Below are 27,826 nucleotides of genomic sequence, written 5' to 3' on the forward strand. Positions count from 1 at the left end.
TAGCTAGCAAACTTCTTTCACTTGAGACTTTGGACTGTACTTCTTTCACTTTTCCCAGCTTCTTTCACTCATAGAAAACTGGCACTCTCTGGAAAACCCTGCACCCTGGCTATGTCTCTAGGATTGCCTGTACTTTCTCTTACTTCCACAAACACACAATACCAAAAGAAAGAGAAGGGAGACTACTTGCCCGTCGAGGCCACTTCCAGACCCACTTTCTACTCCCACCACTCAGCCACCTCTCCTCCTCTAAGGTTTACTTGATCTGTCTTCATTACCCTAGTGAGAAGCTTGTCACAAATGTCTGCTAGGGCCCAAATCAAAATGAATTCAGCACCTGGTTCAGAGTTGTCTTCTCCATCCCTTGGCTTCTTTCAAGCTGTTGACAGACATATTCAGATCTCCCCAATCCTGTATTAAAGATCCTCCACAACCTGGTGCCATGCTTTCTTTCCAGCTTTATCTCATGTTCCTCCTCTTCTCATAACCTAAGTCTACCTCTGATCACATATTGCCAAAGAGGAACTATATGTACCTACATCCCAGATGAACAAGCCATGTAAGTGAATGCACCCAATTGGTAAAACCCAGTGCATGTACACTGGACACTGAGTCTCCTTTCACTTGTTGAATTCCTACCTATTCTTAAAATCCAATTTAAATGCCACTTCTCTATGATAACTCCTACCAGGAACAAACTTTCTTCCCTTCTAACTACACAGAGGACCTTGTTTATCTCTCTTTTTTTTTTTTTAGAGATATAAATGTATGGATTTGCTTTGCTTGATGGTTATTTGTTCTCCTTCATATCTTTATTTTTTAATCATAAAAGTATTTGATTATTTCCTAGTTACATGTAAAGATAATTTTCAACATTTGTTTTTATAAGATTTTTAGTTCCAAAATTTTCTCCCTCCCTCCCTTCCCTCTCTCCTCCCCAAGACAGAAAGCAATCTGGTTTATATCTCTCTAATACACGTATTAGGATTTTGTGTAACAGTTGTCTTGGTATTTTTTCTCCTTACTAGACTGTGCACTCAGTGAAGGTACGGACTGCACCATACATAAATTTTGTAATTCCCCCCATGTAGTAGATGCGTTAATAATGTCTGTTGAATTGATCTGAACTTTTCCTCTGATTTACATTTTAAAAAGGAGCTGTGAGAGATTGCTTTTGTTTCAAAATAGGAATGGCTAAGCTCTGTCTTATTGCCTATTTGATTCTCCTGTAAAAAAGGGGTGATAGATGAGGTAATTGCACATGTATAATCTAGATCTGATTGCTTACTGCCTCAGGGAGGGGGAGGGGAGAAAGGGAAGGAGGAATAGAACTTGGAACTCAAAACTTTAAATAAAAATATTTATTATTAAAAAAATACTAGTTGAGGCTGGATTTGTTCTTGGTGTTTGACTGTAAGTTGGAAAGGGAAACTTTTTTTTTGGTAGGGCTTTTACCTTTGTCAACTGTGAGCAATGTGCAACTTATGCTCTACAAGACCCTATCCTCAAGGTTGGGATTGGCCCTAGGGGAAGGGGTGCTTTTTACTGCCAAAGAGCCATTATTTTCATAATGGCTTTTCTGGCCAAATTATTTTTTCATCTTATGCTTCTACCCTTTCTCAGACTGAACTCACTAGACAGCCTTCTTTTTCTAAGCAGACTGTCAGCTTCTTGAGGTCAGGACTTGTTTCTGTTTTGTCTTTATAACTCCATTATCTAATATAGTGCCTAACACATATTTTTTAACCTGTCCATTACTTTAGGGAACTCAGTTGTGAGGAAATGGGGATTGGTCTTCTCTCAAGAATATAATAGCCACCATTCAAATTAACACTCCTCTGGATCTGTTTGAAGAAAAAGGTCTTGGGGGCCGCTAAGTAGCACAGTGGATAAAGCTCCAGCCCTGGATTCAGGAGGACCTGAGTTCAAATCCAGCCTCAGACACTTGACATTTATTAGCTGTGTGACCCTGGGCAAGTCACTTAACAACCCTTATTGCCCCACTGTTCCCCCCAAAAGTCTCCTCTTCCTACCTTCCCCCCAAACAAAATCACATGATTCAGGGAAACCCTGGGCTGGTTGCAATTAGGTCTGCTCCTGAGCTGTGTCCATATAAGGGAGGAATGGAAGAATTGTCTCTGTATCACCTCCCCCATTGGCTAAGGAATACTGTGTTCTGATTACCTAGTTTTTGCATGTAGATTGTAACCCTTGAGTAATCAAAATAATGGTGAAAAGTGGGAGAGATCATTTCACATTAGGGATGAGAGGAGATAAAAACCAGCCTATGAGCTTCCATTTTTGGTCACCCACCAGATGGACAAGGGGTGGCCCATTCTCATGAGAATGACAATAAATAAGCCTTTGACACATCACCAACGCTGAGTTCCAGAAGTTCTTGGAGTGATATTTCTCACACCAGTCAACAAGTTTTTGTTTAGCACACAAACAAAGGCCCTCCAGAAGTTCAAATTCTAAAGGGGGAGACAGCATGCTAATAATTATGTACATATAAGATATAGAGAGTAGATGGAAGGTAATCTCAGAAAGCAGGCTCCAGCATGGGTTTGGGAGGAGGGAAAGGCCTCCAGAAGGTGAGATTTGAATTGAGTCTTGAAGGACTGGCAGTGAGGAAGATTCACTAGTGCAGATTGGAACCTTCTGTGCCACTTAGTTGTAGAGAATTGCCTGGGACACTGAGAGATTTAAGTGTCTTTTCCAGGGTCCAGCTGGTCAGTGTTAAACTTGGGACCAGAACCCAGGTCTTCTGGGCTCCAGGCCAGCTTTCTGTCCATGATAGCATGCTGCCCTTCAGTTGGCACATGGCTTAATAAATTCTTATTGAATTAAATTGAACTGAATTGAACTGGCTGAAATCACAATTTGAGAGGGAGAAACTTAGCAGCAAAACTCTCCCTTTTTGCCACTTGCTTTCTGTTTTTCTCCATTGAGGGTGATCTGATATGTTAGTTCCTTGTGTTATGGGTGGGTGTTATGATACCATCAGTTGTAATGGGCTCTTCTTCATCCTCTAACCAGTCTACTATCCATTCTTTTTGTGTGTTTTTGTGGGGGCAATGAGGTTAAGTGACTTGCCAGGTCACACAGCTAGTAAGTGTGGCCAATTGTCTGAGGCTGGATTTGAACTCAGGTCCTCCTGAATCCAGGGCTAGTGCTTTATTCACTGCGCCACCTAGCTGTACTATTCCATTCTTGAGTCAGTCAGAACCCAAAGAGGAAAGAGTTGATATTCTCTGAATCATTAATTATCATCCCCCTGCCATGGTGAGATGGAAGCTTCTGGGGAGTAGATTTTGGATAGTTCTTAGAATTTCATTAATAAAATATTTCTGGGACCATGAATGTATTTCCTATATTCAAAGACAGTGAAAGGAGCTGTGCTGAGAGAGCATATGCTCTAGTCCAGGCTCTTTCATTAGGACCATGGCCTGAGGCAGCTGCTGGTACAGTAGTGTTGGACCTGGAATCAGGAAGACCTGAATTCAAATCCACTTCAACCATTAGCTCTGTGACCTTGGGTGAGTCACTTGACTTCTGATTACCTCAGTTTCCTTAATTACAATTACAAAATGGGGATAATAATGGCACTTCCCTCCCAAAATTGTGAGGATTAAATGAGTTAATATTTGTAAAAGCACAGTTCCTGCTATATATATATGTGTGTGTGTGTGTGTATGTATATAATGCTTATTCTCTTCCCTTCTCTGTGACCTTAATTTCTTCATCCATAAAATGAGGGGGTTATACTAGAAAATGTTTAAAGTTTCTTCTAAAATTTTCTAATTTTTCTATAATTCCATATTTTGAGTTCATAATACATCTGACAGAATCTCAGAATTTCATTGTTGAGAAGGACCCTTGAGTCTATTTGGTTAAGCCTATCCATGAAAAATAATTCCCTCAATATCTTTTTTTTTCCCCTCAATATCAAATCCAATGATTTGTCATCTCTACCAGGGCTTCTTAAACTTTTTCCACTTGTGATCCCTTTTCCCCTGAGAAATTTTTACATGACCCTGGGCATATAGGTGTATAAAACAGGTATACAAATCAAATATTTACTGCCAAATTTTTACATGACCCTGGGCATATAGGTGTATAAAATAGGTATACAAATCAAATATTTACTGCCAAATTTTTCATGACCCCCACATCCAACCACATATGGGATCTCAATAAAACCGTTTAAGAAGCTTTGATCTAGACTTTGCTTGAAGGCTTCCATTAAAGAAAGAATCTGTTGCTTCTGAGGGAGCCCATCTCCCTTTTGGACAACTCAAATTTTTAGGAAGGTTTTCTTTACATTAAACTACTAAATCTGCCTTTGCAACTTAAAGTATCACAGGATCTTAGAGTTGTGTGAGACCTTAGAGATGATTTGAACTAACTTCCCCTCCGTGTTACAGTTGAGGAAACTGAGGCCCAAAACGTTAACCAATTTGTCAGAGATCATGCAGGTAAAAAGCAGCAAAAATAGAATAAAGTTGGGAGCCTCTGATTTCAGCTGACAGCTGCTACCTCTTGCTCCACATCCTGCCTCCTGGTCCTTGAAGTTCACTATTATAAAAACGTAATAGGAGAAGCTGTTCTTAAAGCCTAATACTTGATGTTTTTAGGCCGCAGATGCACGGGCTTGTGCTTTCCCTGCCTGGCTGAGCTACTGCACCTTCTGCACGTTTACCACCTGGTGTCTCGATGTCCTCAGACAAGGCCCCTTCCATACATGGGATTCATTTAGCCTACCAACGAGACATTTTTAAGGGCAGAACCTAGATGCTTCACAGTATAGAGTATAGATTCATAGGGTTTTGAGAAGGAAGGAAACTTCGAGGTCATCTATTCTAGCTCCCTCATCATACAAATGAGAAAACTGAGGCCCAGAGAGAGAAAGGGAATTGCCCGAGGTTACAGATGCAGCAAATGACAAAGATGGTATTCTGACCTAGGCTTGGGCCTACAAGGCCAAATTCATTGCTTTCCTTCACTAGGAACTAGTAGTGAAAAAGAAAAGATTTTTGGCTTAATTTTAAAATCTTTTAAAAAATGGAAGCCAATCAGAAGTGGAATGCGTAGCGTCAGTAGATTATGATTTCTTTAGAGAATGAGTGAGGACTTGTTGTAGAGGAGATTGCTAATCCGGTGTGGGTTCTGTGATTCTGAAATATACTGTACTAGAGGACAGTTCATGACTGATGTACTTTGTGATGTTGAAGCTCCAAAAGAAATTTTAGGAGGCGAGAGATTTAGGTAATCAGTGTCTGCCAGAAGGTCTCAAGATTTCTAATGAAATTAAAGTGGTTTGTTGAAGACTCTGTATGAACTCTGTCTAAGAAAGACAGTGATAGCAGACCACATTACAGGGAGATTTTTTAGTACCCAAAGAATCTACTTGTGCTTTTAACTCTGACTGTTTTGTGTCTCTAAAAGGATGTTTTATTGATTGCAGGTGGTGTGGCTAGAAAACCTTTATGGAAGTCCAATGGGTAGTAATGGAAGATGCTGTTCCAATAACTAAGGTAGGGGAAATGTATTTCCTATTGAAAAAGCAATTTTGTCAGTTAAGTTAATGTCATTACAAAGAAAGCAGAAACCTTTGACCTTCAATTTTATTTCTGCTTCTAAGACCTATAATAGACTTTTCATGAAATGAGAACATAATACATGTAGTACCCACCTCAGTACATAGTGAGGCCTAGGTGACTTGGGGTCAGACCAGTCCCTAAGAGGTTATGATGAGGGTCAGATGAAATAAGTAAGATAAGTAAATCATTTTATAAACCATAAGATACAATTTAAATGTCAGTTTTAAAAAGTTGACTCTGTGTGTACATATGCATGTATATGTAATGTGTATTATGTAAAGTTCTTTGTAAAATCTAAAATACTATGTAATGCTATAAATATTGGTGTTTTTTAAAAAATTCTTCTATGAGAGTCAAACAGCATGACTCTGAGATTAAGTGACATTGTCTAGCCAGTAACTATGGATAGAAGCCTAAAAGGGCATTGAAGATGTGGGAGAACTAAGTTTTGCTTTAAAATTTTCCCAGAACAAGGTATTTTGTCAGGAAAATATAATATTTGAATATAGTTTCACAACATGAAAGACAATGAAAAAATAAGTTTCTCTTTCCTCAACTACTAAGGGATTTTTAAAATGTTGTTGTCAGGGGGCAGCTAGGTGGTGCAGTGGATAAAGCACTGGCCTTGGATTCAGAAGGACCTGGGTTCAAATCCAGCCTCAGACACTTGACGCTTACTAGCTGTGTGACCCTGGGCAAGTCACTTAACCCTCATTGCCCTGCCAAAAACCAAAAATGTTGAAAACTATCTCTACATGTAACTGGAAAATAATAAAATACTTAAAAAAAATGTTGTTGTCATATCTAGAGAGATTTCAAAATGCTGTGGGTATGCCAAGTAGTCAAGAACTTGACTATAGAATTCAGGTTCTACTTTTTCATGTTTCTGTTTTGTTAAACATTTTCAAATATTGATGGTTCATAATTTACATTAGCCTTACACCTACCTAATTGGGAGTATAGGATTCAGTAAAAACTCTGCCCTGTGCTGTTTGTAAATGCCAGAACAAGTTAGGTTTCATGTACCAGGATGACATGCTACAGACATCTGAAAAAACAGAGATGGTGTTCAAAGAACAGCCCTCCTGAGCCAGGTTTTCCTAAGCATTAACTTTTCCAGTTTCTTGTTAGTTGGCCCCTTCAGAGAATAGCTATTTCTCTGTTAGATACCATTTAGTAAATGACTTTCACAATAAACTATTCTTAAAAGAAACTTCAAGTGGTGTTTTATTTATGACTTTTCATTTCTCAGAAATCTACTGTGGCTCCTATTACAGTTAAAAGATGAAATTAGAAAGAAATAGCTCACAGTAAATTAACCCCTTTTGTAGCTCCTCTCCCAGGAGCATTGTCCAGAGAGACAAAGACTGCCTGCTTGGCTGAAGCTCCAATAGAACCTTTTTACTCACTGTAGATCTCAGTTCTGTATTCTGTTTGCTGAATGTTGATACAAATAAATATCAGCTATTGAAGCTGGGTATAATGGATATGATGCTGAACTTGTGGTAAGGATAGAGCAGGACTGCAATCTTGCCTCTGACAGTTATTAACCATGGAACCATGGATGGGCAGGTCACCTATCGTCTCTGCACCCTAGTTTCCTCATTTGTAAAACGTTGATAATACTGGGGCTTGGGGTCAGATCCCACAAGGTTTTATGAGCATTAAATGATATACTGCATATAAAATACTCTGTAAACCTTAAAGCACTGTATAAATGTCAGCCATCTTTATCTTAAGCAGCTTAATATGGGTTACCTTTTCTGAATTTGCCCTGCGATGTTTAAAATTAAATGTATGGTCGCCTTATTTCTGTCCCAAGTTTGGGGAAAATTTGCTGGGGTTTCTAATAGATTTGTTACTTATAAATTAGAAGCTTTAGCACTAGTGTTGTGGCATTAAGCATTTTTAAAGCATACAAAGAATTAGTAAAAAGAGAACACCTGGGTCAGAAAGTTAAAGAAAAGGCCTATCTAGCCTAGAGCTCCAGTCTGGCCTGCTTCTTCCTCCAAGTCCACCACAAGCCTGTTTGAGAGACAGACTGAAAGTGGAAGCTCTCTGCCTCTGGAGGAGAGGTGGTCCTTACACATTGCTCCAGGCTAATTGGCTAGCATCACCCAAATCCACTGGTTCACTAGACTTGAGAGTGGTCCATGAACAGAATGTGCCAAGGTCAGAGAACCCAGCCCCTGAGAGCCAGCATCTCAGGTAGGTGTGGTTTCAATCAAGTCACCTCCAAGTGAGTCAATCAGCAGGGTCAATCCAATCAATCCCCTCAGCTGGGGCCTTTGGGCGTTCCAAAACCCATTATTTTATCATAGCCCCTCTACTCTAGAATGATCTACTTTGGGCTTAAGACATCTATGTACTAACTCCAGCTTCTATATTTTTTTTGATTCAATGTAGCTCCTATTTATGAACTCTAACCAGGCCTCCTTCCCTACAACCACTTTTCTATGGTCCTCAACTTCTTACTTCAGTTTGCACAGAGCCCCTTCTCCATATCCAGTCACCAAGTTATATCGATTCTACTTTGACAACACCTTTCAAATCTCTTTCCTTTTTTTCATTCATACACCACTAGGCTAGTTTAAACCTTGTCACTTCTCCCCTGGACTAGTGCAATAGTTTTCTGAATTATTTTCCTGTCTCAAATCTTTCATCTCTCTGATATGTCCTTAACATAGCTGGTGAAGTGATATTCCTAAAATACATGTCAGATTGTGTCACTCCCTTGCTTAGTAAACTTCAGTGGCTCTCTTACATGTAAAGGTCTAAGGCTCAAATACAAAGCCTTCTGAGAGATGATAGAAAATGAGCAAGCATTTGTTAGGCACATACTGTGTGCCGGCACTATCTTAATTGCTGGGATATAAATATAAACATGCTAAACAGGTCCCTGCCCTTCGAGAGCTTCTATTTTAACGGGGTGAAGACTTCCCATAAAGAGGAGCTGCAAATAAGAGGGAGCTGCCCTTCCGGTGGCTGAGCATGTGTAGAATGGACTTGGAAGTGTCAGAAGAGCCTGATTCTTGCAAGATAACAAGAGCAGCTACCTTTTCTTTGTTTATATTTAAATCTTTTCACATACCAACTGATTGTGTGCTTTTCTACCTCAAGTACTCTTAGAGGTGCTTTGTTTTTTTCTCTTTTATTCTTAGCATTCCCTACTTCATATCAGACTTAATCAGTGTACATGTTGTGTACCCCCTTAAGTTCCCTGAGGACAGGGACTGTTGTCTTTGTCTTTGCATCTCCATGGGACCTAGCTTGCTGCCTGACACATGAAATACAGCCTCTTTATAAATAAATGTTTGTGAACATTTAAAATATGAATTCATTTAAAATTACAGATAAAACATAGGGTGATGGTAAAGATCACTGGTAGAGTATAAGCATTTAGGCCAGTTCTTAAGTAATTTTGTATAGTTAAAAACCAACAAAAAAAATGTCACCTGATTTGTCTTTGCTTTATTTATTCCTACTGGAACCATGGGTTTTTATCAGAAGAACTGATGGTTGTGCTGAAACCTACTTTTATTTCAGTTTTCAATGTTTGTATTGTATTTGGGGAATATGATTTATTTAAAAAAAATTTTTATATTGATAGGTTTGTTGACATTCTCTCTTCTTTCTTTCTTTTTATTTTTTTGGAGGCAATCATAGTTAAGTGACTTGTCCAGGGTCACATAGTAAGTGTCTGAGACTGGATTTGAACTTGGGTCATCCTGACTCCAGAACTGGTGTTCTATCAACTGCACCACTTAGCAGCCCCTTTTATCTCTTATATCTAAAAATCTCATGAGATTATAGCTCTAGAACTAGAAGGAACAATAAAGGCCATCTAATTCAACCCTCTCCTTTTACAGATGATGAAACTGAGTCCCAAAGAGATTCAGTTTCCTGTTCAGTGAGCTTTTCCCTTGCAACAAATTAAAAAACACACACACACACACACACAAACAAAACAGAATAAAGTAGTAACGTCAGCCAGAGCTGACAGTATGTGCAGTAGTCCAAACCCATAAACCCCACCTCTGCACAGATGGGGTCCATTTTCTCAATTCTTTTCTGAGACAAGGCTTGGGTAGGTAAAATTTATTTTCAAAATACCATATATTGCATTGCCAGATCATCATCATGGTCTAATTCAGGGCTTCTTAATCTTTTCCCACTGGTGATCCCTTTTCACCTGAGAAATTTTTAGGCTGCCCTGGGTATATAGGTATATTAAATAGGTATACATAACCTTTTACTGTTGTCAAATTTTTCTTTACCCCCACATTCAGTTATGTGACCCCATACAGGGTCAAGACTCACAGTTTAAGAATCGAAAGACTAGTTTATGGTCACAATCTGAAGACCAGTGATATCATTTGCCAAGCTTTACTAAGGAAACATGCCTATGAGTGTTTAATGGCAATTGAATTTTCCATATGAAACATTCTATCCAATGTTATATTGCCTGATAAGAGAGTAGAAACCTCAGATGAGAAGACCAACTCTCCTATGGTATAGTGAAAATGAGGGTGTGGCCCCAACATAGCTAAAAAGTCCAAATGCTGAGGCAGAATAGATGGAATAGCAACTGACTTTTTACATTGCTTCCAGTCTTGGGCCTATATGAGATTCCATTTTCTTTAACTTTTCCTGTATAAATAAGCATCTCTGCTCATTCCTTTCCCTCTAGAACTTTGTGTTTAAAAGCAGCAATGAATAGGAGCAAAGCCAATATTGTAGTCAGCTCAATTGTGATCAGTCTACTAGAAGCCAGCTTTAACATTTTCTATCAATCAGCATCATAAAATGGGAAGAGCACTTAATTTGGAGTAAAAGGATCTGGGTTCACATCTCAGTTCTGCTACCTATTACATGGGAGGCTTGGTCACTTAATCTCACTGGCCTGATCTTCTCCATCTGTAAAAGGATAAAACTTGACTAGATAATTTCTAAACTCCTTTCAATCTCTAAAATGTTATAGTCATAAGCTGAGATCCACCGTGGTATGCTCCAGAAATATCATTAGCTTCCACCACTGAAGTGTAATTTATTATAACATAATTCTCTTTTGGAAGAGAGAGAATAGTGAAGTTTAGAATTAACTGTTCAGTGGTAAGCAGCCTGAAGTAGAAGAAATGTATTAAGAATAGACTTGCTGTGGCTTGCAACCAGACTGGCCTGGCCACATGAATAAGAGATGATTAACTAACCATTTTCAAGCAGATTTTGAGGGAAATTTTAAATAGTACTGGATTCTGAGGGCAGGGGCTAGCCTGGCAAACCAAAGGTCCTTTTTGCACAGTGTCGTTGTTGTTGGTTTTGTTGTATATTTGAGGTTGAAGTGGCTTACTGGTTAAAACATACGACAAAATAATAAGACAAGGATAAAATGGAACAGAGACTACCTGAATGAAACAGAATTGATGCTACTGAGTACCCGAGATATAGTAACATATTACTCTAAGGAGGCACTGCATTTCATTACATTCTCCAGAAGCTAGAATTAAAAAGTGAAACATTGTAGAAGTTATCTTTAGTTTTCTAAAAAGACCCTACAAATTCATCTGGAGAAGAGCAATTTTATTTGTTACTAAGCCCAAGCAGGAATTTGTATAGAACGCAAAGACAAACCATGTGGGATGATATCTTCAACTGTGGTTTTATAAAACAGAGACCAGCTCAACTTTACACCATCCTATCCTTTAATCTCTTGCCTTATTCTTTTTTTTTTTTTACATTCATCCCTTTCCATCTCCCTCCCCTCCGCCAGCCTTACTCCCACCTTGCCCCTTGCAAACTTGGATTACTCCTGTTATCCAGCTTTTCATTGTATATTAATGAATGCTACTGGAGGAAGTCACCCAGCTGTGCTGAATGGGCACACTACAGATTTATATATTTAATCCCAGCTGAACCCTGTGTGCTGTAAACCAATCCTTTTTCTTTTTCTTGATTGATGTGAGAGCTCACTAGTGACTGCCACTATTCCAAACTTTAAAATATTTTCTCAAGTCACCTCTACCATTACCTTCCTTATTCTTCTCAGAAGAGGACATCTACTCATACTTTTTGTGTCATGGCCCCTTTGGCAGTCTGGTGAAACCTGTGGACTCCCTTCTCACAATCTTTTTTTTTTCTTTTTCTTGTGGGGCAATGAGGCCCAGGGTCACACAGCTAGCAAGTGTCAAGTGTAGGCGGTCGGATTTGAACTCAGGTCCTCCTGAATCCAGGGCCGGTGTTTTATCTATTGTGCCACCTAGCTGCCCCCCAAAATCATATTTTTAAAGGCATATGATAGAATACATGGGTTTACAAAGAAAATCAGTTATACTGAAATACTACTATAAAAACATTTTAAGCTGATTAAGAACCTTTAGTCTATAGCATTTTCTTGATCTGCCAGTCTAGGAGCTTTATTCCACTCAAGATTATAGGATCTTAGATTCACTACTGCAGTGGAGTTTAAGGGTACTGAATACAATTCCTTCATCTTACCAATAAGGAAGCTGACACCCAGTGAAATAAAGCAGCTTGGCCAGGTCACGTGGTTAAATGGCAGAGTCACATTTGAACACAGGTCTAGTTGACACCAGATCCAGAATTTTTTTCCATTGGACTATCATTTACTTCACTCCAAAAGGATTAGTTTATTCTACCATCACTTCACAGTTCATGCTTAGCTACCCATTGACTGATTGTTTCTAGGGACACAGCTGGTCTTTGAAAGTTTATCAAAACACTGGGAAAATCATGCAGGCAGGTCTTCAGGCATAAGCATATCTGCACCAGAAAACCAGCCCTACAGTTTCTTCTGTATGACTACTTCTGCCTATAAGCTGTGTGGCATTTTTAGTTGCTGATGTGAAGAGGAATGCTCTTTTCTCAGAGCCTCATCTTTTTTTTTTTTTAACCCTGCTTTGCTTTCAAATAATCAAGCAATAACCCTTTATTACTATGTACCAGGCACAGTGCTAAGTGTTGGTGTCAGATGTCTCATCCTCTGGGCACTTACAGGGCCTCGCAGTTACAAGGTCTAGTTGCTTGTGGTTCCTTGGATGCATGGGTGGAGGATGAAGAGGAGGAATTTGTTACTTGGAGAGAACAAGCAAGTTGTCAGGGTCCAAGGTCTTTAGGCAAGATTTTTAAGACTTTCACTCTATCTGTGTACCAGTAGGCCTTCATGAATGTAATGGAGATGTAGTCCCTGTTATTTCCAGGCTCCAGATAGTCTCATTAGCTCATTTATCCCCATTCTACTTGTAAACCTCTCCTTTCACTTAGATGTCATTTGTTCACAAGTAACATTGACCTCTTAGGATAGTGGAAGTAAAATGGCTTAATTCATAAATGTATGGTAAAAACAAGGAGGTAAGTCTCATCAACACTCATCACCCAAGCAGTCTGTCTAATCTCCTCCCACTCCTACTACCACATGGACTGAAAGCTGTGAGTCTAATCTTTCCCATTTTCCTGCAGTTTTTGTATTCTACTTGTAATCCATATCTCCTTGGCATTTATATGTCAGGAAAGGAAAGGGAAGGGAAAGGAAAATTCTGTTGAAGTGTAAGCCTTGTAGCAAGGTACAGAAAATGCCTCTCTTTAGATCAGTAAGTACAAAGAGGATTATGAATAGCTAAGTCAAGTCAGAAAGCATTTATTGAGTATCTACTATGTGCCAGGCATTGTACCAAGTCCATAAAACTCAGCTGCATAGAAGAAAGTAAAGGAGGATTCAAGGAGGGTTGGTTGTCTGTGGCTACCTACATCTTCTGTCTTCATACAGTACAGGATGAAGTAGTAAGAGATTCTTTCTGCTTGGAGCAGCAAGCTTGGCAAGTTTGGTTCCTTGGCCTTTTCTGTGTCTTATTTGTTGGGGGATGAACAGGAAACATATTGTTGGTGGTACTGAACTGATCCATCCATTCTAAGAAAACATTTTGAAATGATGCTTCCAAAAGTCACTAAAATTTACATACTACTGAACCCAGTGATGTCATTACTAAGCATATACCCCATGGAGGCAGGAGACAGAAGGACAGGTCTTGCATGTAAAAAATATGGCAGCATTTTTTTGAGGGTAGCAGCAAAAAACCTAGGGGGAAGTGCCTTCCTATAAAATGGTTGATGGCTGAACAAACTGTGGTGAATAGAGGCAAGGATGGGAATAGTGCTAGACCCATGATTTCACTGGCATAGAGAAATCTCAGATGATACAGGTCAGGTCTAGAGAGATTTAAATGATTTATCCAAGGTCACCCAGAGAATAAGTGGCAGAGCTAGAATTTAGACCCAGATACCAAGATTAAGATTCCTGTGCTCTTTCCTCTGCATATAGCTCTGTTTCTTTTCTCATTTTGTGTTCCTGAAATTCAGATTGTTCCCATAGGCCAGAAGCTGACTTGCAGATCTCTATGCTGATTCCTACTGTCATGTTCATTCTTCCCTAATTTACTGTGATTCTCTGGGGGCTGTACTAGTGAGATACTTAATTGTCAGAAATCTGTTCTCTCTTCCCATTTCAAGGATTCTGTTATCTTGTAACTTCCATAAGGCAAGAGGCTGTCTCATGATGTAGAACTCTATCACAAGCAGTGGGCAGCCATTGTAGGTTACTGATTTGAATAAAAAATACTGTCTTTTATTTTTTGTTATCTATAATATGATATGAGTAGACACTGTGACTTGCCCAGGATCACACAGGTAGTGTGAAGCTGGATTTGAACTGAGGTATTCTTGACTCCAGGACCAAGCCCCCAAGGCAGCTGTGTGACCCTGGGCAGGTCACTTAACCCCAATTGTCTCAAACATCTGGGGCCATCTCCAGTCATCCTGATACTTGCTACTGGACCCAGATGGCTCTAGAGGAGAGAGTGAGGTTGGTGACCTTGCACAGCCCTGCCTCATTTAAAACCAATTCACCACAAGTCATAACATCACCCTGTGTCATGGTCCTCTTTGAGAATGAAGGATAAATAACAACAATCCTTCCACACAGAATTCTATCTTTTCACTCCATGTGATTCATACTCATATTTTATCTGAAATTCATATAGGTATGAATTTGATCTTTCATATGAATTGGAATGGAAATGCCCAGTGTACAAGAAACCCTCCTTTTCTTTCTTTTTCTCGATGGTACTAGTATTCCTCTTAGGCTGTCCATGAATTATCTTTTATTTTTATTATGTAACTAGCTCCTCTCCTTTTTTCAATTATATGTGTGTATACATATATATGTATACACACACACTCACATATATACACATCTGCATTGATAGTTTTTATTCCATTTCATTAAAAATGTATTACAGGGGCAGCTAGGTGGCACAGTAGATAGAGCACCCTCTCTGGATTCAGGAGGACCTGAGTTCAAATCCAGCCTCAGACACTTACTAGCTGTGTGACCCTGGGCAAGTCACTTAACCCCAATTGCCTCACCAAAAAAAAAAATTATTACAAAATTAACAGTCAACAAAAAATATTTCATTATTTCACTACTCTGATGGATCACTCTCATCTATATGGGTACTCCCTCCAATGATAGAAATCATAACCCATTCAAACCCTCCCACTCTGTTTCATTCTTCTCATATCCTTCCATAAATTTTCTACAGGGGATCCAACCCAGTGTATTGTAGGCCATCCTCTAGATTTATTGAAGCACATGGGCTTTTCATACTTTTATCCTTTGCTTTTTTATATGATTGGTCATACATCTCTTTGATAATTTTTTAAACCACTTCTGTTGCATATATTTCATTAATAATATGATACAACCTATCGTATGTCTCTACATTGGTCTCTGCATGACTTGTGCCTTCAATTCTTTGGTGACTAGAAGTACACAATTTGTAGTCATTTGTCATTGCTAGAAGAATATTTGGGTGGAAAAGATAGGTCTTTGTTTCAGGGATTAGTCATTAAAAGCCTTGCTTTTCACCTATTTAATTTTTTCTGGGCTTAGTTTATTGTCTATCTCCAATGTCTGTTTGAGATACATGCACTTGGGACAGCTAGGTGGCACAATGGATAAAGCACTGACCCTGGATTCAGCTGTGTGACCCTGGGCAAGTCACTTAACCCTCATTGCCCTGCCCCCAAAAGATACATGCACTAATGGACCAAATCCATGAGCACTACAGAAGCAAAAGTGGGCCAAACAAGACTCAGGCCCATTTTGTATCTTTGTTTCAAATAATTGCTGCTGTTTTGGGTCATTTCAGTTATGTCTGACTTTTCATGACTGCATTTCAGATTTTCTTGGCAAAGATAATGGAATGGTTTTCCATTTCCCTCTCCATTTCATTTTACAGATGAGGAAACTGTGGCAAATAGTGTAAAGTAACTTGCCCAGCGTCACACAGCTAGTAAGTGTCTGAGGGCAGATTTGAACTCAGGAAAATTTCGTCTTGACTCCAGGCCTGATGTTCTAATCCACTGCATGACCTAGCTGCCCTCAGTTGCTTAAATAAGATAATAAATATGTAAAATTCACCTGCATATCATAACCTGGAAAGTAGGTATCCATCATCCCTCTGGTTTCACTTTTGTGATTAGTTGAAGTCAAACTCTTATGATTATGGATATTATTTAGGAGGCTCTGCAGTACTTCAAAGTTTGATGTAATAACAAAATATGATTCCCAAACAGGATTATGTATATTTAGAATACCTCATTATCTACATGAAATCCCTTTTCCATTTGGACTCTGTGTTGAACATTGTCCATGACAGCAAACACCTTTGGTGAACATGTGCCTTCCTATTTTGTGCCTTGCTTGATATTAATAATCAGAGGGTCATTGGACTCGCTGATGTGATTTTAATATATACACAGGAGATACCTTTTTGGAGGAGGGCCTTCAAGATGTCATTTTGCTCTGTTGAATCAACATTTTATAGGCAACAAACAATAAGCACATTAGAATATACTATTTTTACTCTGAATAATCTAATGATAAAGATGTGGTCTTTTGTGAAATATCATTTGTGAAAATTTTCCTGTTTCCTTCTTGTGTCTTCAGCAAGGTTGTTCTCAATATATATGTGGATTATTCTCATAGTGTTTGTAGAGCTGGACAGTGGTGGTTGTTGTCCTTTGTGCTCAAAGAGTACCAAAATGACATCAATATGTTGGGGGGTCAAGATACAGTGTGTCTGACTGTGGCTGGTCAGACCAATACAAGCTGGGAAGGCTCTACCACAGTTTGGGCACAAATAGTCATATGAACATTTGGAGTGGAAATGTCTCTAAATTTGTGCATCTTACATTTCTTTTGAGCTACCAAAATTCCGTTTTGCTCATAGAGCACAGCACCTTCTTTGATATGGACAAGCTGTGCGGGACAGTCCAGTGCCAGAGGGTCTCACAATTGATTCCAGAGTTCTTCAGAGAGACCGTGAGTGTCCTTGTCTCACTTCTTCTGACCTCCATGTGAGTGCTTGCCTTGTGTGAGTTCTCCATAAAATAGTCTTTTAGGCAAACATATGTTTGGCATTTGAACAACTTGACCAGCTCATCGGAGTTGCTTTCTCTGCAGTAGTTTGAATACTTCGCAGGTCAGCTTGAGAAAGGACCTCAGAGGTAGGCATATGTCAATAGTCATTGATATTTCCTCTGTCACCTTTTTTCAGTACTAGTAATGATTAGTATTATTAGTTCATTAATTTTCAGTAAAGAAAAAGTTACAGCATCCTTATAATGAGACACAAACTTTTCTTAACTTGGCATGTCCTACAGAAGTCTGTGTATTTATTAATACATCAAATATATATGTATTACACATAATTACTGATTCAGTGCTGACAAGTTACTTTTCTGAGTTATAATTAGCTCCCCATAGAATCTTATTGTTTTTATTCTTATCATTTGATTTTTATTTTTATCTTTGCTTTAACAAATTGATTGACTGTACTCAGACATGTGATTTGGAAATGACTGCCACATTAGTAATCAGTTGTTTCCTGGCCATTAAAATATAATCAGTTTAATTGTTTGTAATACTATTGAAAGCTCAACATTTTCAGCACCTCCCTCCCTTAATTCTTTTTGAAGAAATAATTCAGTGTGTGTGTGTGTGTGTGTGTGTGTGTGTGTGTGTGTGTGTGTGTGAGAGAGAGAGAGAGAGAGAGAGAGAGAGAGAGAGAGACTTCTGTGTAGTCTACAAACTTTTGGCCTCTTGGTTTCCTAATCCTGAGCCATATTTTCCAACATTTCACCATTCTCTCCTGTACCCACCTTTGCATAAAAATCACTGAGTATATATTTGATTTTATTTGGAAAGCCTTACTGAACTCTTCATAGAACTTCTCTGCCCCCCTGTCAACAGATATTGATACCTAAGATTCAGTTATGTTCAAGTGACCTTTTTTGCAAATGTTCATCATGAGCACTGCAACCTGAAATCCCCAAGTGTCCCATGAAATAATTTTTTTTTTGGCCTTTAGATGCACAATGAAATCAACTCCTGGATTCTTTATTGGCTAATCCAAGGAGAATCTGTAAACCATTCTTTCCTTTAGCTATGGCTCCTATTGTCTCCTGGTTTCACATATAGCAATAATATTAAGACTGATGGGGCAGCTAGATGGCACAGTGGATAGAGCACCGGCCCTGGAGTCAGGAGTACCTGAGTTCAAAACCAGCCTCAGACACTTAATACTTACTAGCCGTGTGACCCTGGGCAAGTCACTTAACCCCAGTTGCCTCACTTAAAAAAAAAAAAAAGACTGATATGATTCACTTCTTCCAGTAGTATGTTAACTCATTGATCATTGAACAAGGATCTAATATTTATAGTACTAGTAGTTAAATTAATAGTTATAGGTGGTTTAAAAACCGTGTGAGTCTTTATACCTTCTGCTTAATTTTTTGCCGCTTTGCCATAGCCACTGCAAAAACAGAAGTGGGCCAACCAGGATTGAGAGCCATGTTGTATTTTTCTTTGTTTCAATTAGATACACAAAATCAGGAGTAATATTTTACATGAAGCTATTAGTATTAACAAGGTAGAACTAAAGGAATTAACCAACAACCAGTAAGCAAAGAAAATGTGTTGCTTTCCCAGTCACTATGATCATTTTCTTTTTGAATGCAGGTTGTCATTGGTAACATGTTGCATCATGCTTATACCTACCATGTGACTTTACATTCTTTTGGGTTTTATTTTGTTTAATTTTAATTCTTCTACTCAAGTTCTTTTCTTGTGCCATATCATACTATGTGGTTGAACCTGGCTTCCCAAAGGTCATGCAAGGAGATTGTAGACTCTAAAACAGAGGGTTTTTGTGCCATGGACTCCTTTGGCAGTCTGTCGAACCATCTTAGAATGATGTTATTAAGTCATAAAATATGAAGGAAACCAATTATATTGAAATCCATGTATTAGAGTATTAAAAAAAAAAAAAAACTTTAGAAGCCCCAGGTTAAGAACCCCTGCTCTAAAAAGTTCTACCAACCTCCAAAGCTTTGAGTATGAGCCTGTGGATAAGCTCTTTTATCTGTTGTCTGAGGACTATGCATGAAGGGGTCTATCACCAAAAAAAATGGGACCAGGTAGTGAATTTTTCAGCCACAGAAATTGGTAAGATAAATAAAAATATATGATAGCCTTCAGTCCTGTGTGACCTTAACCACTTCCCCCCCCCCCCCAGAGTTTGTGATGGAAAAGGGGATAAATGGTACTAAGAATCACACAATAGCCAAGTTCTATTTTAGGGAGAATAAGTCAGCTGATTATGTAGGATGTGCTGAATTTGGAAGAGCCTAAATAGAGGAAGAGGCCTGCTAAAATATCTTTGCAATGTTTCAGGTGGGATTAGGGCAATGGCTATGGAAATGTTGGAGGAGGGAAAATTCTAAGAGGAATGGGGAAGGATGACTCAGATGGCTTTTAGTGACTAAATAAATCAGTAGTTCTTAACCTGGGGTTCATGTACTTAAAAGGGAAAAAAAATTATAATTGTATTTCAATATAATTAGTTTCCTTTCTAATCCTATGTGTTTTATTTTATGCTTTTAAAAACATTTTGAAAAAAAGGTCCATAGGCTTAATCAGACTTCCAAACACCGCCCCCCCCCCCCAATTTAAACCCACTGGACTAGATTTTGGGCTAGGCGTAAGTAAAGAAATCTAGGGGCAGCTAGGTGGCGCAGTGGATAGAGCACTGGCCCTGGAGTCAGGAGAACCTGAGTTCAAATCCGGCCTCAGACACTTAACACTTACTAGCTGTGTGACCCTGGGCAAGTCACTTAACCCCAATTGCCTCACCACAAACAAACAAAAAACAAGAAATCTAGATAATGATCATTGAAAAAGGGATTTTAGATTTGAATAGAAGGAAGTCACATTTCATCTTAGAGGCTAGTTGTGATGGGAGTAGAAATCAAATCACAGAAACTAGGGAAGTGGTATAAAGAGATATATGGTAACATATCTCGTTTGAATAATTTACTTATAAAAGGACAAGTTAAAATGTTTGGGGTTTGGGGGTGGGTGGGTCACAATGCTAAGTGAATGTATTCTTTTTGGTAATGGAGATTACCTACTTGTTCCTTTTTCTACCTTATGATTGATTCTTCTTTCAGCTTTTGCTTGTTCTTTTTAGAACCTGTGACTTTAAGAGTAGAAAACTTAATAGAGGTTGTAGAAATTGCGGGTTGGACCTAGCACCTCAGCAGTGTTCAGTAGAGTCACTAAACAGAACCCAGCTTATGAGACACCACCTAGTTAGCATATAACGGCAAAAAGTGGTGCCCAAACAGTCCCAAAGGATTGTTGATGAAACATACTATCCACCTCCAAAGAAAGAAATTATGTTGATGGAACACAGAATGAAACGTCCTATTTTTCACTGTCTTTCATTTCTTTTATTCAAGTTTTCTTGTACAAAATAACTAATGTGGTCATGTTTTACATAATCGTACATGTATAACCTATATCTGATTACTTACTGCCTCGGGGAGGGAGGGAATGAAGGATAAAAATTGGAACCCAAAACTATAAATAAAAATGTTTATTACTTTAAAAAAAAAAAGTGCCCAGAGCTGATGTTCAAAAAACAAAGACCTACTCCTGTGGAATGGTGAACTCTGAGTCCAAGGAGACTATTTTGGTAGTTTCTTTTATGCCAAGAAAAGCTTTTCCAAGTTATTGTTGTAACCTACTGATGTAATTTGTGTGATATTGAAAACAGGGAATATAGCTATACCTTGATCTCTTTCTTTTGATTTCAACTTACATTCAACATCCTCTTGGTTGTGCTGAATTTCCAATTTAAAAACATTAAATAAGATGGTGGACTCAATCATAGTGATATTTCACGGGTATACTTTTAGATCATTTCCTTCATCCTGCACACTAAATTTTCTTTCTTTCTCTTCTAGCTACTTCTCCCTTCCAGAATTTCCAAGGATGCTCCCTTATCTTGGCAATACTTAGATTGTTAGATGGCTCCACTGGTATTTCATAAATGCTTAAAAGTTATGGGTTATTCTGATTCCGAAGGACCCTGCAACTTTGCTTTAAACAGCTTTCAGGAAAAAGACTTACAGCTTTTCCTGCTGTACTTTCCTTCTGTTTGGCAGCTTCTTTTGCCAAGTTTGCTCAATAGAAAAACTACCAAGTCTACATACAGATCAGCACCCTCATTGAGGGGAATATAGAAAAGCCCATTCAGTAAGACTGGGTGAGTAGGAGGATGGGATAGGAGTTTTGATAAGTCTTTTCCCCTTTCTTTGTTCGGCCTTCTGCTGCTGTTGCTTTTATAAATTACATGCCTTTGTTGAATTTGCTTGTATAATTCTTATTACCTAGAATCCCTGAGTTGGAAGGGATTTTCAACCTTCCCTTAAAGCATGAATCCCCTTTACATCATCATTTTTGGATGGTTATCAACCTCAATTGGACTTAAGACAACTTAGTAATGACTCTAAATGTGTTGGCCAAAACTCACCGTGGTTCTACAGATATGATCTGACTAGGACAGAAAATAGAAGAACTATCTCCTCCCTTCTGAAACTTTGTTTATATTGAGGTATATTTTAGAGGGCTGTGTGTTGTAATAGAAAAAGCACTGAACTTAGACTCAGGAGGCCTACGGATGAATTCAACTCTTCACACTTCTCCTGCATATCCTATTTCTGTCTCCACAACAACTCTCACATGTGTCTACTCTCCACCCAAATAGTCCCCTCATTCATACCCTAGTCCAAAGCTTCCTAAACTGTGGGTCTCAACCCCATATGGAGTCATTTAACTGTATGCAGGATCCCATAAAAATTTCGTGGGCAAAAAGGGGTGGTGAGTGGAAAAACTTTAAGGAGCCTTACCCTAGTGCATACCCTCATTACCCTCGTTGCCTGGATATTACAATTGCTCCCCATTTGTTTTTCCTGTCTCAAGTATTCCAAGCTAGTCTCCATATAGCTGCCCAAATGTTTTCCTGTTTTCCTAAAGCTCAGGCCTGACCATATGACCCTCATTCCCTAATCTTAATAAACTCCAATGGTCTGCCGATTCAGCTCCACTTAGCTTCCTTGGTTTCTTTCACAGTTCTGCTCAAAACCCACCCTCCACAGGAGACCTTTCCCTGTTTGTTCTCCCCACTCCCTCCCTGATCCTTCTAGTGCTTTCTCTTTGAGATTACCCAGTATCTATTTTGTATGTATGCAGTTATTTTTGTGTTGTCTCCTCCATTAGAGTATGAGAGGAGAGGAAGGGAAAGAGGAAGAAAGGATGGATTTATTTATTTTTTTTAGATGGGTTTATTAAGCTCTTATATGCAAAGCACAGTGCTAAGTATTGGGGATACAAATCCAAAAAAACAGTCCCTGCCCTCAAGGAGCTTACATTCTTTTTTTTTTTTTAATTAATTAAAAGAAATTTTTTTTTTTTAGTTTTCAACATTTGTTTAGACATGATTTCCAATTTCAAATTTTTCTCCCTCCCTCCCCCTTCCCCTAGACAGCAGGTAATCTGATATAGGATATATATATATACAATGACATCAAACATATTTCTGCATTAGTCATGTTATAAGAGAAAAATCAGAGCAATGAGGAAAAACAACAGCACCAAAAACAAAAGAAATAGTATGGTCCACTCAGCATCCATATTCCACAGTTCCTTTTTTTTTTCCCCTGGATTTGGAGATCCTTTTCCATCATGAGTCCTTTGGAACTATCTTGTACTGTTGGATTGGTGAGAAGGATCTAGTCTATCACAGTTGATCAACACATAATGTTGATGATACTGTGTATAATGTTCTTCTGGTTCTGCTCATCTCACTCATCATCAGTGCAAGTCCTTCCAGGTTTCTCTGAACTCCTGTTCATCATTTCTTACAGCACAATAGAATTCCATTACATTCATATACCACAACTTGTTCAGCCATTCCCCAATTGATGGACATCCCCTCAATTTCCAATTCCTTGCCACAACAAAGAGAGCCGCTATAAATATTTTTGTACATGTGGGTCCTTTTCCCTTTTTTATGATATCTTTGGGAAAAAGACCCAAAAGTGGTATTGCTGGGTCAAAGGGTATGCACAGCTTTATGGCCCTTTGGGCATAATAAGGAGCTTACATTCTAACTACAAGAAAACATGTGGAAGGTTTCAGCTGCAAGTCAAATGGAAGGTCCCATGGTCCTTAGGGTTCAGTGACAAAGCAGATGGTAATGCCTCTTCTTTACTGAGAAAATGATGTCAATTTCTGGTGTTGAATGACTTGATAATGCAAGGACTTTGAAGGCAAAAACATTTTCTTTTCTGGGTCTTCAGTAGCTGTGGCTGTTGCCCTTGCAGGAGCAGTTGCCAGGCTGCATTGCCACAGGAGTTGCTTTATTGAATGATGGCTGATGCCACTGGACTGAAAGTATTGTTATTCCCAATGTTCTTGGGTTCAGGGTCCTGGGCCATCTCAGGATCTGAATGGAGATGGTGGTCAAAGTGATGGTGGTGGTTTGGCTTTCCTGACACTTGCTTCCTCCTGTCTCTCCCCCAGGTACCTTGTTACTTCATCTAGGTTGGCTTGACTTCTCTGTATGTAGTTTTTGGAGATGGCTGCCCCTTCTTCCTAGGAGTTGGCTCCCCAGATGATGGTTGTGAGGGTCGAGCTAGAAGCTCGAATGAATGAGAATGAATGAGTGAGGTCACTCATTCTTAGCAATCTTTGAGGCAAAGTTACTCTTTTTGCATTTCCTTGTATCCCTAGTGTTAAATTCAGTTCCTATCACATATTAAGTACTAAATAAATATTCATTGACTGACCATCATTTAGTATGCACTCTGTGGGCCAAGGACTATGAACAAAACCCAAAGGATCAAAGGTTCTGGGAGTTAGTTGATTTTCATTCATACTCTACCCTTTGGTCCTTGTTTATGGTTTGTAGACTTTTTTTTTCAGGGAAGGGTCCTGTCACCCATCCCTTGCTGAGCTGATGTTTGTCATCTTTTATTTCCAATTGCTCCAGGCTTTATGAAACCTTCTTTTCAGAATGCAACTAAGTGTTTTTTTCACCCTAAATTTCAAGTGTTTCTTCTAGTTGTCCTCTTCATAATCTCCTCCATTTCACTATCTTCTTTTGAGATTTCATATTTCCAGATTAAAAATGCCAATTTTTGATCTATTCTCTTACTAAAGTCCTTCCAAACAAACAAACAAAAACTTTCTGAAAACAGCTGAATAATAAAACATGACCACTTACAATAGATATTTTCGTGTAAATGTATACTTTCATAGTGGTCTTGGATGCTTTCCTAAACCAAAGTACAAATTAGCACCTACACTGAGGGAATGATACACTTTGGCTACATCATTTGTTTGCATTTGGACCATATAAGTCAAACAGATACCTTTTTGTGCTATTTGACAAAATATATAACAGAAAATCAGCTTTGTTCCCTTTATTACTTCTGGAGCATGGAAGATCAATTAGCAAGTTAATTTATAAATGCTTGATTTACATTCCTGTTTATACTTATGTTAATGATTGGTAAGAAATAAAATAAAACAGAAACAGGGTAGGGAAGAGAGGTGAAGAAAGACTGAAAAGGGAAACAAAGTCAGGGTCTGTATCTTCAATGCTTGCCTCAGTGCCTAGGACAGGACTTAGAAAAAATGAAGGTATTCTAAAGAGCAGATAAAAAGCTGTCTAAAATTGAAAAAGAAGCTACAAGAGGGAAAAGGTTGAGAATGTTTTTTTTTAAGTTAATAAAGAGAAAAAAGGAAGTAGATGAAAATAAAGAAAAATCACATCGGTTCAAATTGTGGCCGCTGTGCCAAGCAGCATGGAGTTTACTGTGTAAGTTGTCCTATAGGTGCTTCAGTCTAAACGGACTCTCTTGGGGGTGATAAGTGTGGAACCTAGTTCCTTTAAGTGAGTTTTAGGAAAGAATAAGCTATCACTTGCTTTCATTTGTTTTGTTTTTTTTTAGGCCATATTACAGGTTCTAAGGGTGTTAGGTGGTGCAGTGGATGGAGTGCCAGGCCTGGAGTCAGGAAGACATATCTGGCCTCAGGCCAGTTGCTGTGTGACCCTGAAGTCATTTAACCCTGTTTGCTTCATTTTCTTCATCTGTAAAATGAGCTGGAGAAGGAAATGGTGAACCACTCAACTATCTTTGCCAACAAAACCCCACATGGGGTCATGAAGAGTCAGACATGATCGAAAAATGACTGAACAACAAAAACAGGCTCTAGAAAGAAATAATTGACTAAGTACTGGTATTTGCCACTGGTCCATTAGCCAAAGGACCCTCAGGTTACCCTGAGAGAAATAATGAAGGAAAGAAATAAATAACATAGACTGAGTGCTAAGAAGCAGTGTGGCAGTTTCCATGGGGTCTTGGGGCTAGAGTGGTCATTTACAGGAAAAGAGTAGCCGCAGGCTGGGATATAGTCACAACCAAGGTCCCAAGAGGCAAATGGAAGTCTTTCTTCCCCACCAATTAATTTATTTTCTTTCCATCAGGAATAAGATAATCTGGGCTAAGAGTTTGTTCCCATCAGGAATAGCTGTATTTTAACTAGATCATCTGACTTTCTTTTTGTATTGCACATTCACCCTGATCATAAAAGGGCCTTTTATTTGGGGGGGGGGTATTGTTTTGTTTTGTTTTTGTTTTTGATTCTCGTGACTACTAGACTTGTCACTGGCATTGTGGAAAACAAAGCATTCCCGTGTCCTTTCTCCTTCAACACTGCCCCCCCTCCCCCAATCCCATGTCTGCATATGTCTATCTTGTCTCTTGGCTTCATGGCCTGGTGTATACTACTAATGGCTTACTCTACTTCATTCAGGTTAGAAGGACTTCCCTCTAGACTCTGGGAATTTGTGAACAGCTTTCCCTCCATATTCTGAATGATTAAGCATTTATAAAATCTCAGCAGAGAGTACCTGTCAGAACCTGACAAACATAAGGACCTGGAGTCAGGAAGAGCTAAGTTTAAATGCCACCTCAGATATACACTAGCTGTATGACCATGGACCTATCTAATCTCTGTTTCCTCAACTATAAAATGAAGATAATAATAATAACACCTACCTCCTAAGGTTGTTGTTGAGGAACAAATGAGATATTTGTAAAGCTTGTAGCACAATATCTGTTACATAGTAGATAATATATGAAGGCTTCTTGTTATTATTATTACATAGGCTTTTTTGCTAAATCATTAGGCTACATTCAAAGAAGCATTAATAGCTTAGGATTTTATAAGATAACACTGTTTGGCCCGTGGATGGTTCCTGTCTGGATTAAAAGCCTGATTACAGATTGATGAAGGCTGAAAATGTCCTTGAATCACTATAAACTTTACTCAACAAAGCATAACAATGATCAGCAATGAAATAATTGTGCTCTCTTCTGTAAGACACTATTTGGGGAAACTCAAGTTTTATGTTTTATTTTGCTTTGTTTTTTGAGAAAGCTGGGCCAGAGCTTTGAAGGAATGTCTAAAAAGCTTGTTAGTTGATTTGAGAGTAATTAAGGGCTTCTCTTCATGAAGATGGTAGTTTGACTCAGAGAACCTACCACTAATGTCTATATCCTAAAGAAACTTATAGCAAAGAAAGATCCAACTGTATGAAAATATTCATAGCATTATTTATTTATTTTTTCCAGAATACTTCCTTTTATTCTCTTTTTTAAAAAATGTATAAGGTATTTTATTTTTTCCTGTTACATGTAAAGATAGTTCTCAACTTTTGTTTATACAAGCTTTACAATTTCAGATTTTTCTCCCTCCCTCCCCTCCCTCCCCCCTCCCCTAGACAGTAGGTAATCTGATATAGGTTATGTCTATATCTCTCTATACATATAGATATAGATATAGATATATACACACACATATATATACACATAATAACATTAATCCTATTTCTGCATTAATCCTGTTACAAGAGAAAAAATCAGAGCAGTGATGCAAAACCTCAAAATAGAAAAAAAAACCAACAACACCCAAAACAAAAGAAATAATATGGTTCAATCAGCATCTATACTCCACAGTTCTTTTTTTCTTTTTTTTTCTTGGATTTGGAGATCCTCTTCTATCATGAGTTCCCTGGAACTCTTCTGTACCATTGCATTGGTGAGAAGAATATAGTCCATCACAGTAGGTCAACACTCAATGTTGATGATACTGTGTACAATGTTCTTCTGGTTCTGCTCATCTCACTCATCATCAGCTCACGTAAGACCCTCCAGGTTTCTCTGAACTCTTCCTGCTCATCATTTCTTACAGCACAATAGTATTCCATTGTATTCATATACCACAACTTGTCCAGCCATTCCCCAATTGATGGGCACCCCTTCAACTTCCAATTCCTTGCTACCACGTAAAGAGCAGCTATAAATATTTTTGTACATGTGGGTCCCTTTCCCCCTTCCATGATTTCTTTGGGCAAAAGACCTAAAAGTGGAATTGCTGGGTCAAAGGGTACATAGCATTATTTATTATAACAAAAAGATGGGGGGGCAGCTAGGTGGCACAGTGGATAGAGCACCGGCCCTGGAGTCAGGAGTACCTGAGTTCAAAACTGGCCTCAGACACTTAATACTTACTAGCTGTGTGACCCTGGGCAAGTCACTTAACCCCAATTGCCTCACTAAAAAAAAAAAACTAAAAAAACAAAAAGATGGAAATAAAATATTTTCTATTGACTAGAGAATGGGTGAAGAATTGTGGTGTTATATATCTACATGTACATAAAGATATATATGCG

General features: G+C 38.6%; 1 protein-coding gene across 5 annotated transcripts in view; it reads left to right on the forward strand.

Annotated features, from left to right (window-relative positions):
- PTPRA (protein tyrosine phosphatase receptor type A) overlaps window positions 1-27,826 on the forward strand; it is a 194,314-nt gene that overhangs the window by 100,839 nt on the left and 65,649 nt on the right. For all 5 annotated transcript variants that reach the window (XM_043970062.1, XM_043970063.1, XM_043970060.1 and 2 more), the window contains one exon: window positions 5,468-5,537. In XM_043970062.1, the coding sequence (XP_043825997.1) occupies window positions 5,490-5,537 (48 nt within the window). In that variant the 5' untranslated portion in view covers window positions 5,468-5,489. The remainder of the gene's footprint in view (window positions 1-5,467; window positions 5,538-27,826) is intronic.

Source organism: Dromiciops gliroides, chromosome 6, assembly GCF_019393635.1.
Source record: "Dromiciops gliroides isolate mDroGli1 chromosome 6, mDroGli1.pri, whole genome shotgun sequence".
Lineage (NCBI taxonomy): Eukaryota > Metazoa > Chordata > Mammalia > Microbiotheria > Microbiotheriidae > Dromiciops > Dromiciops gliroides.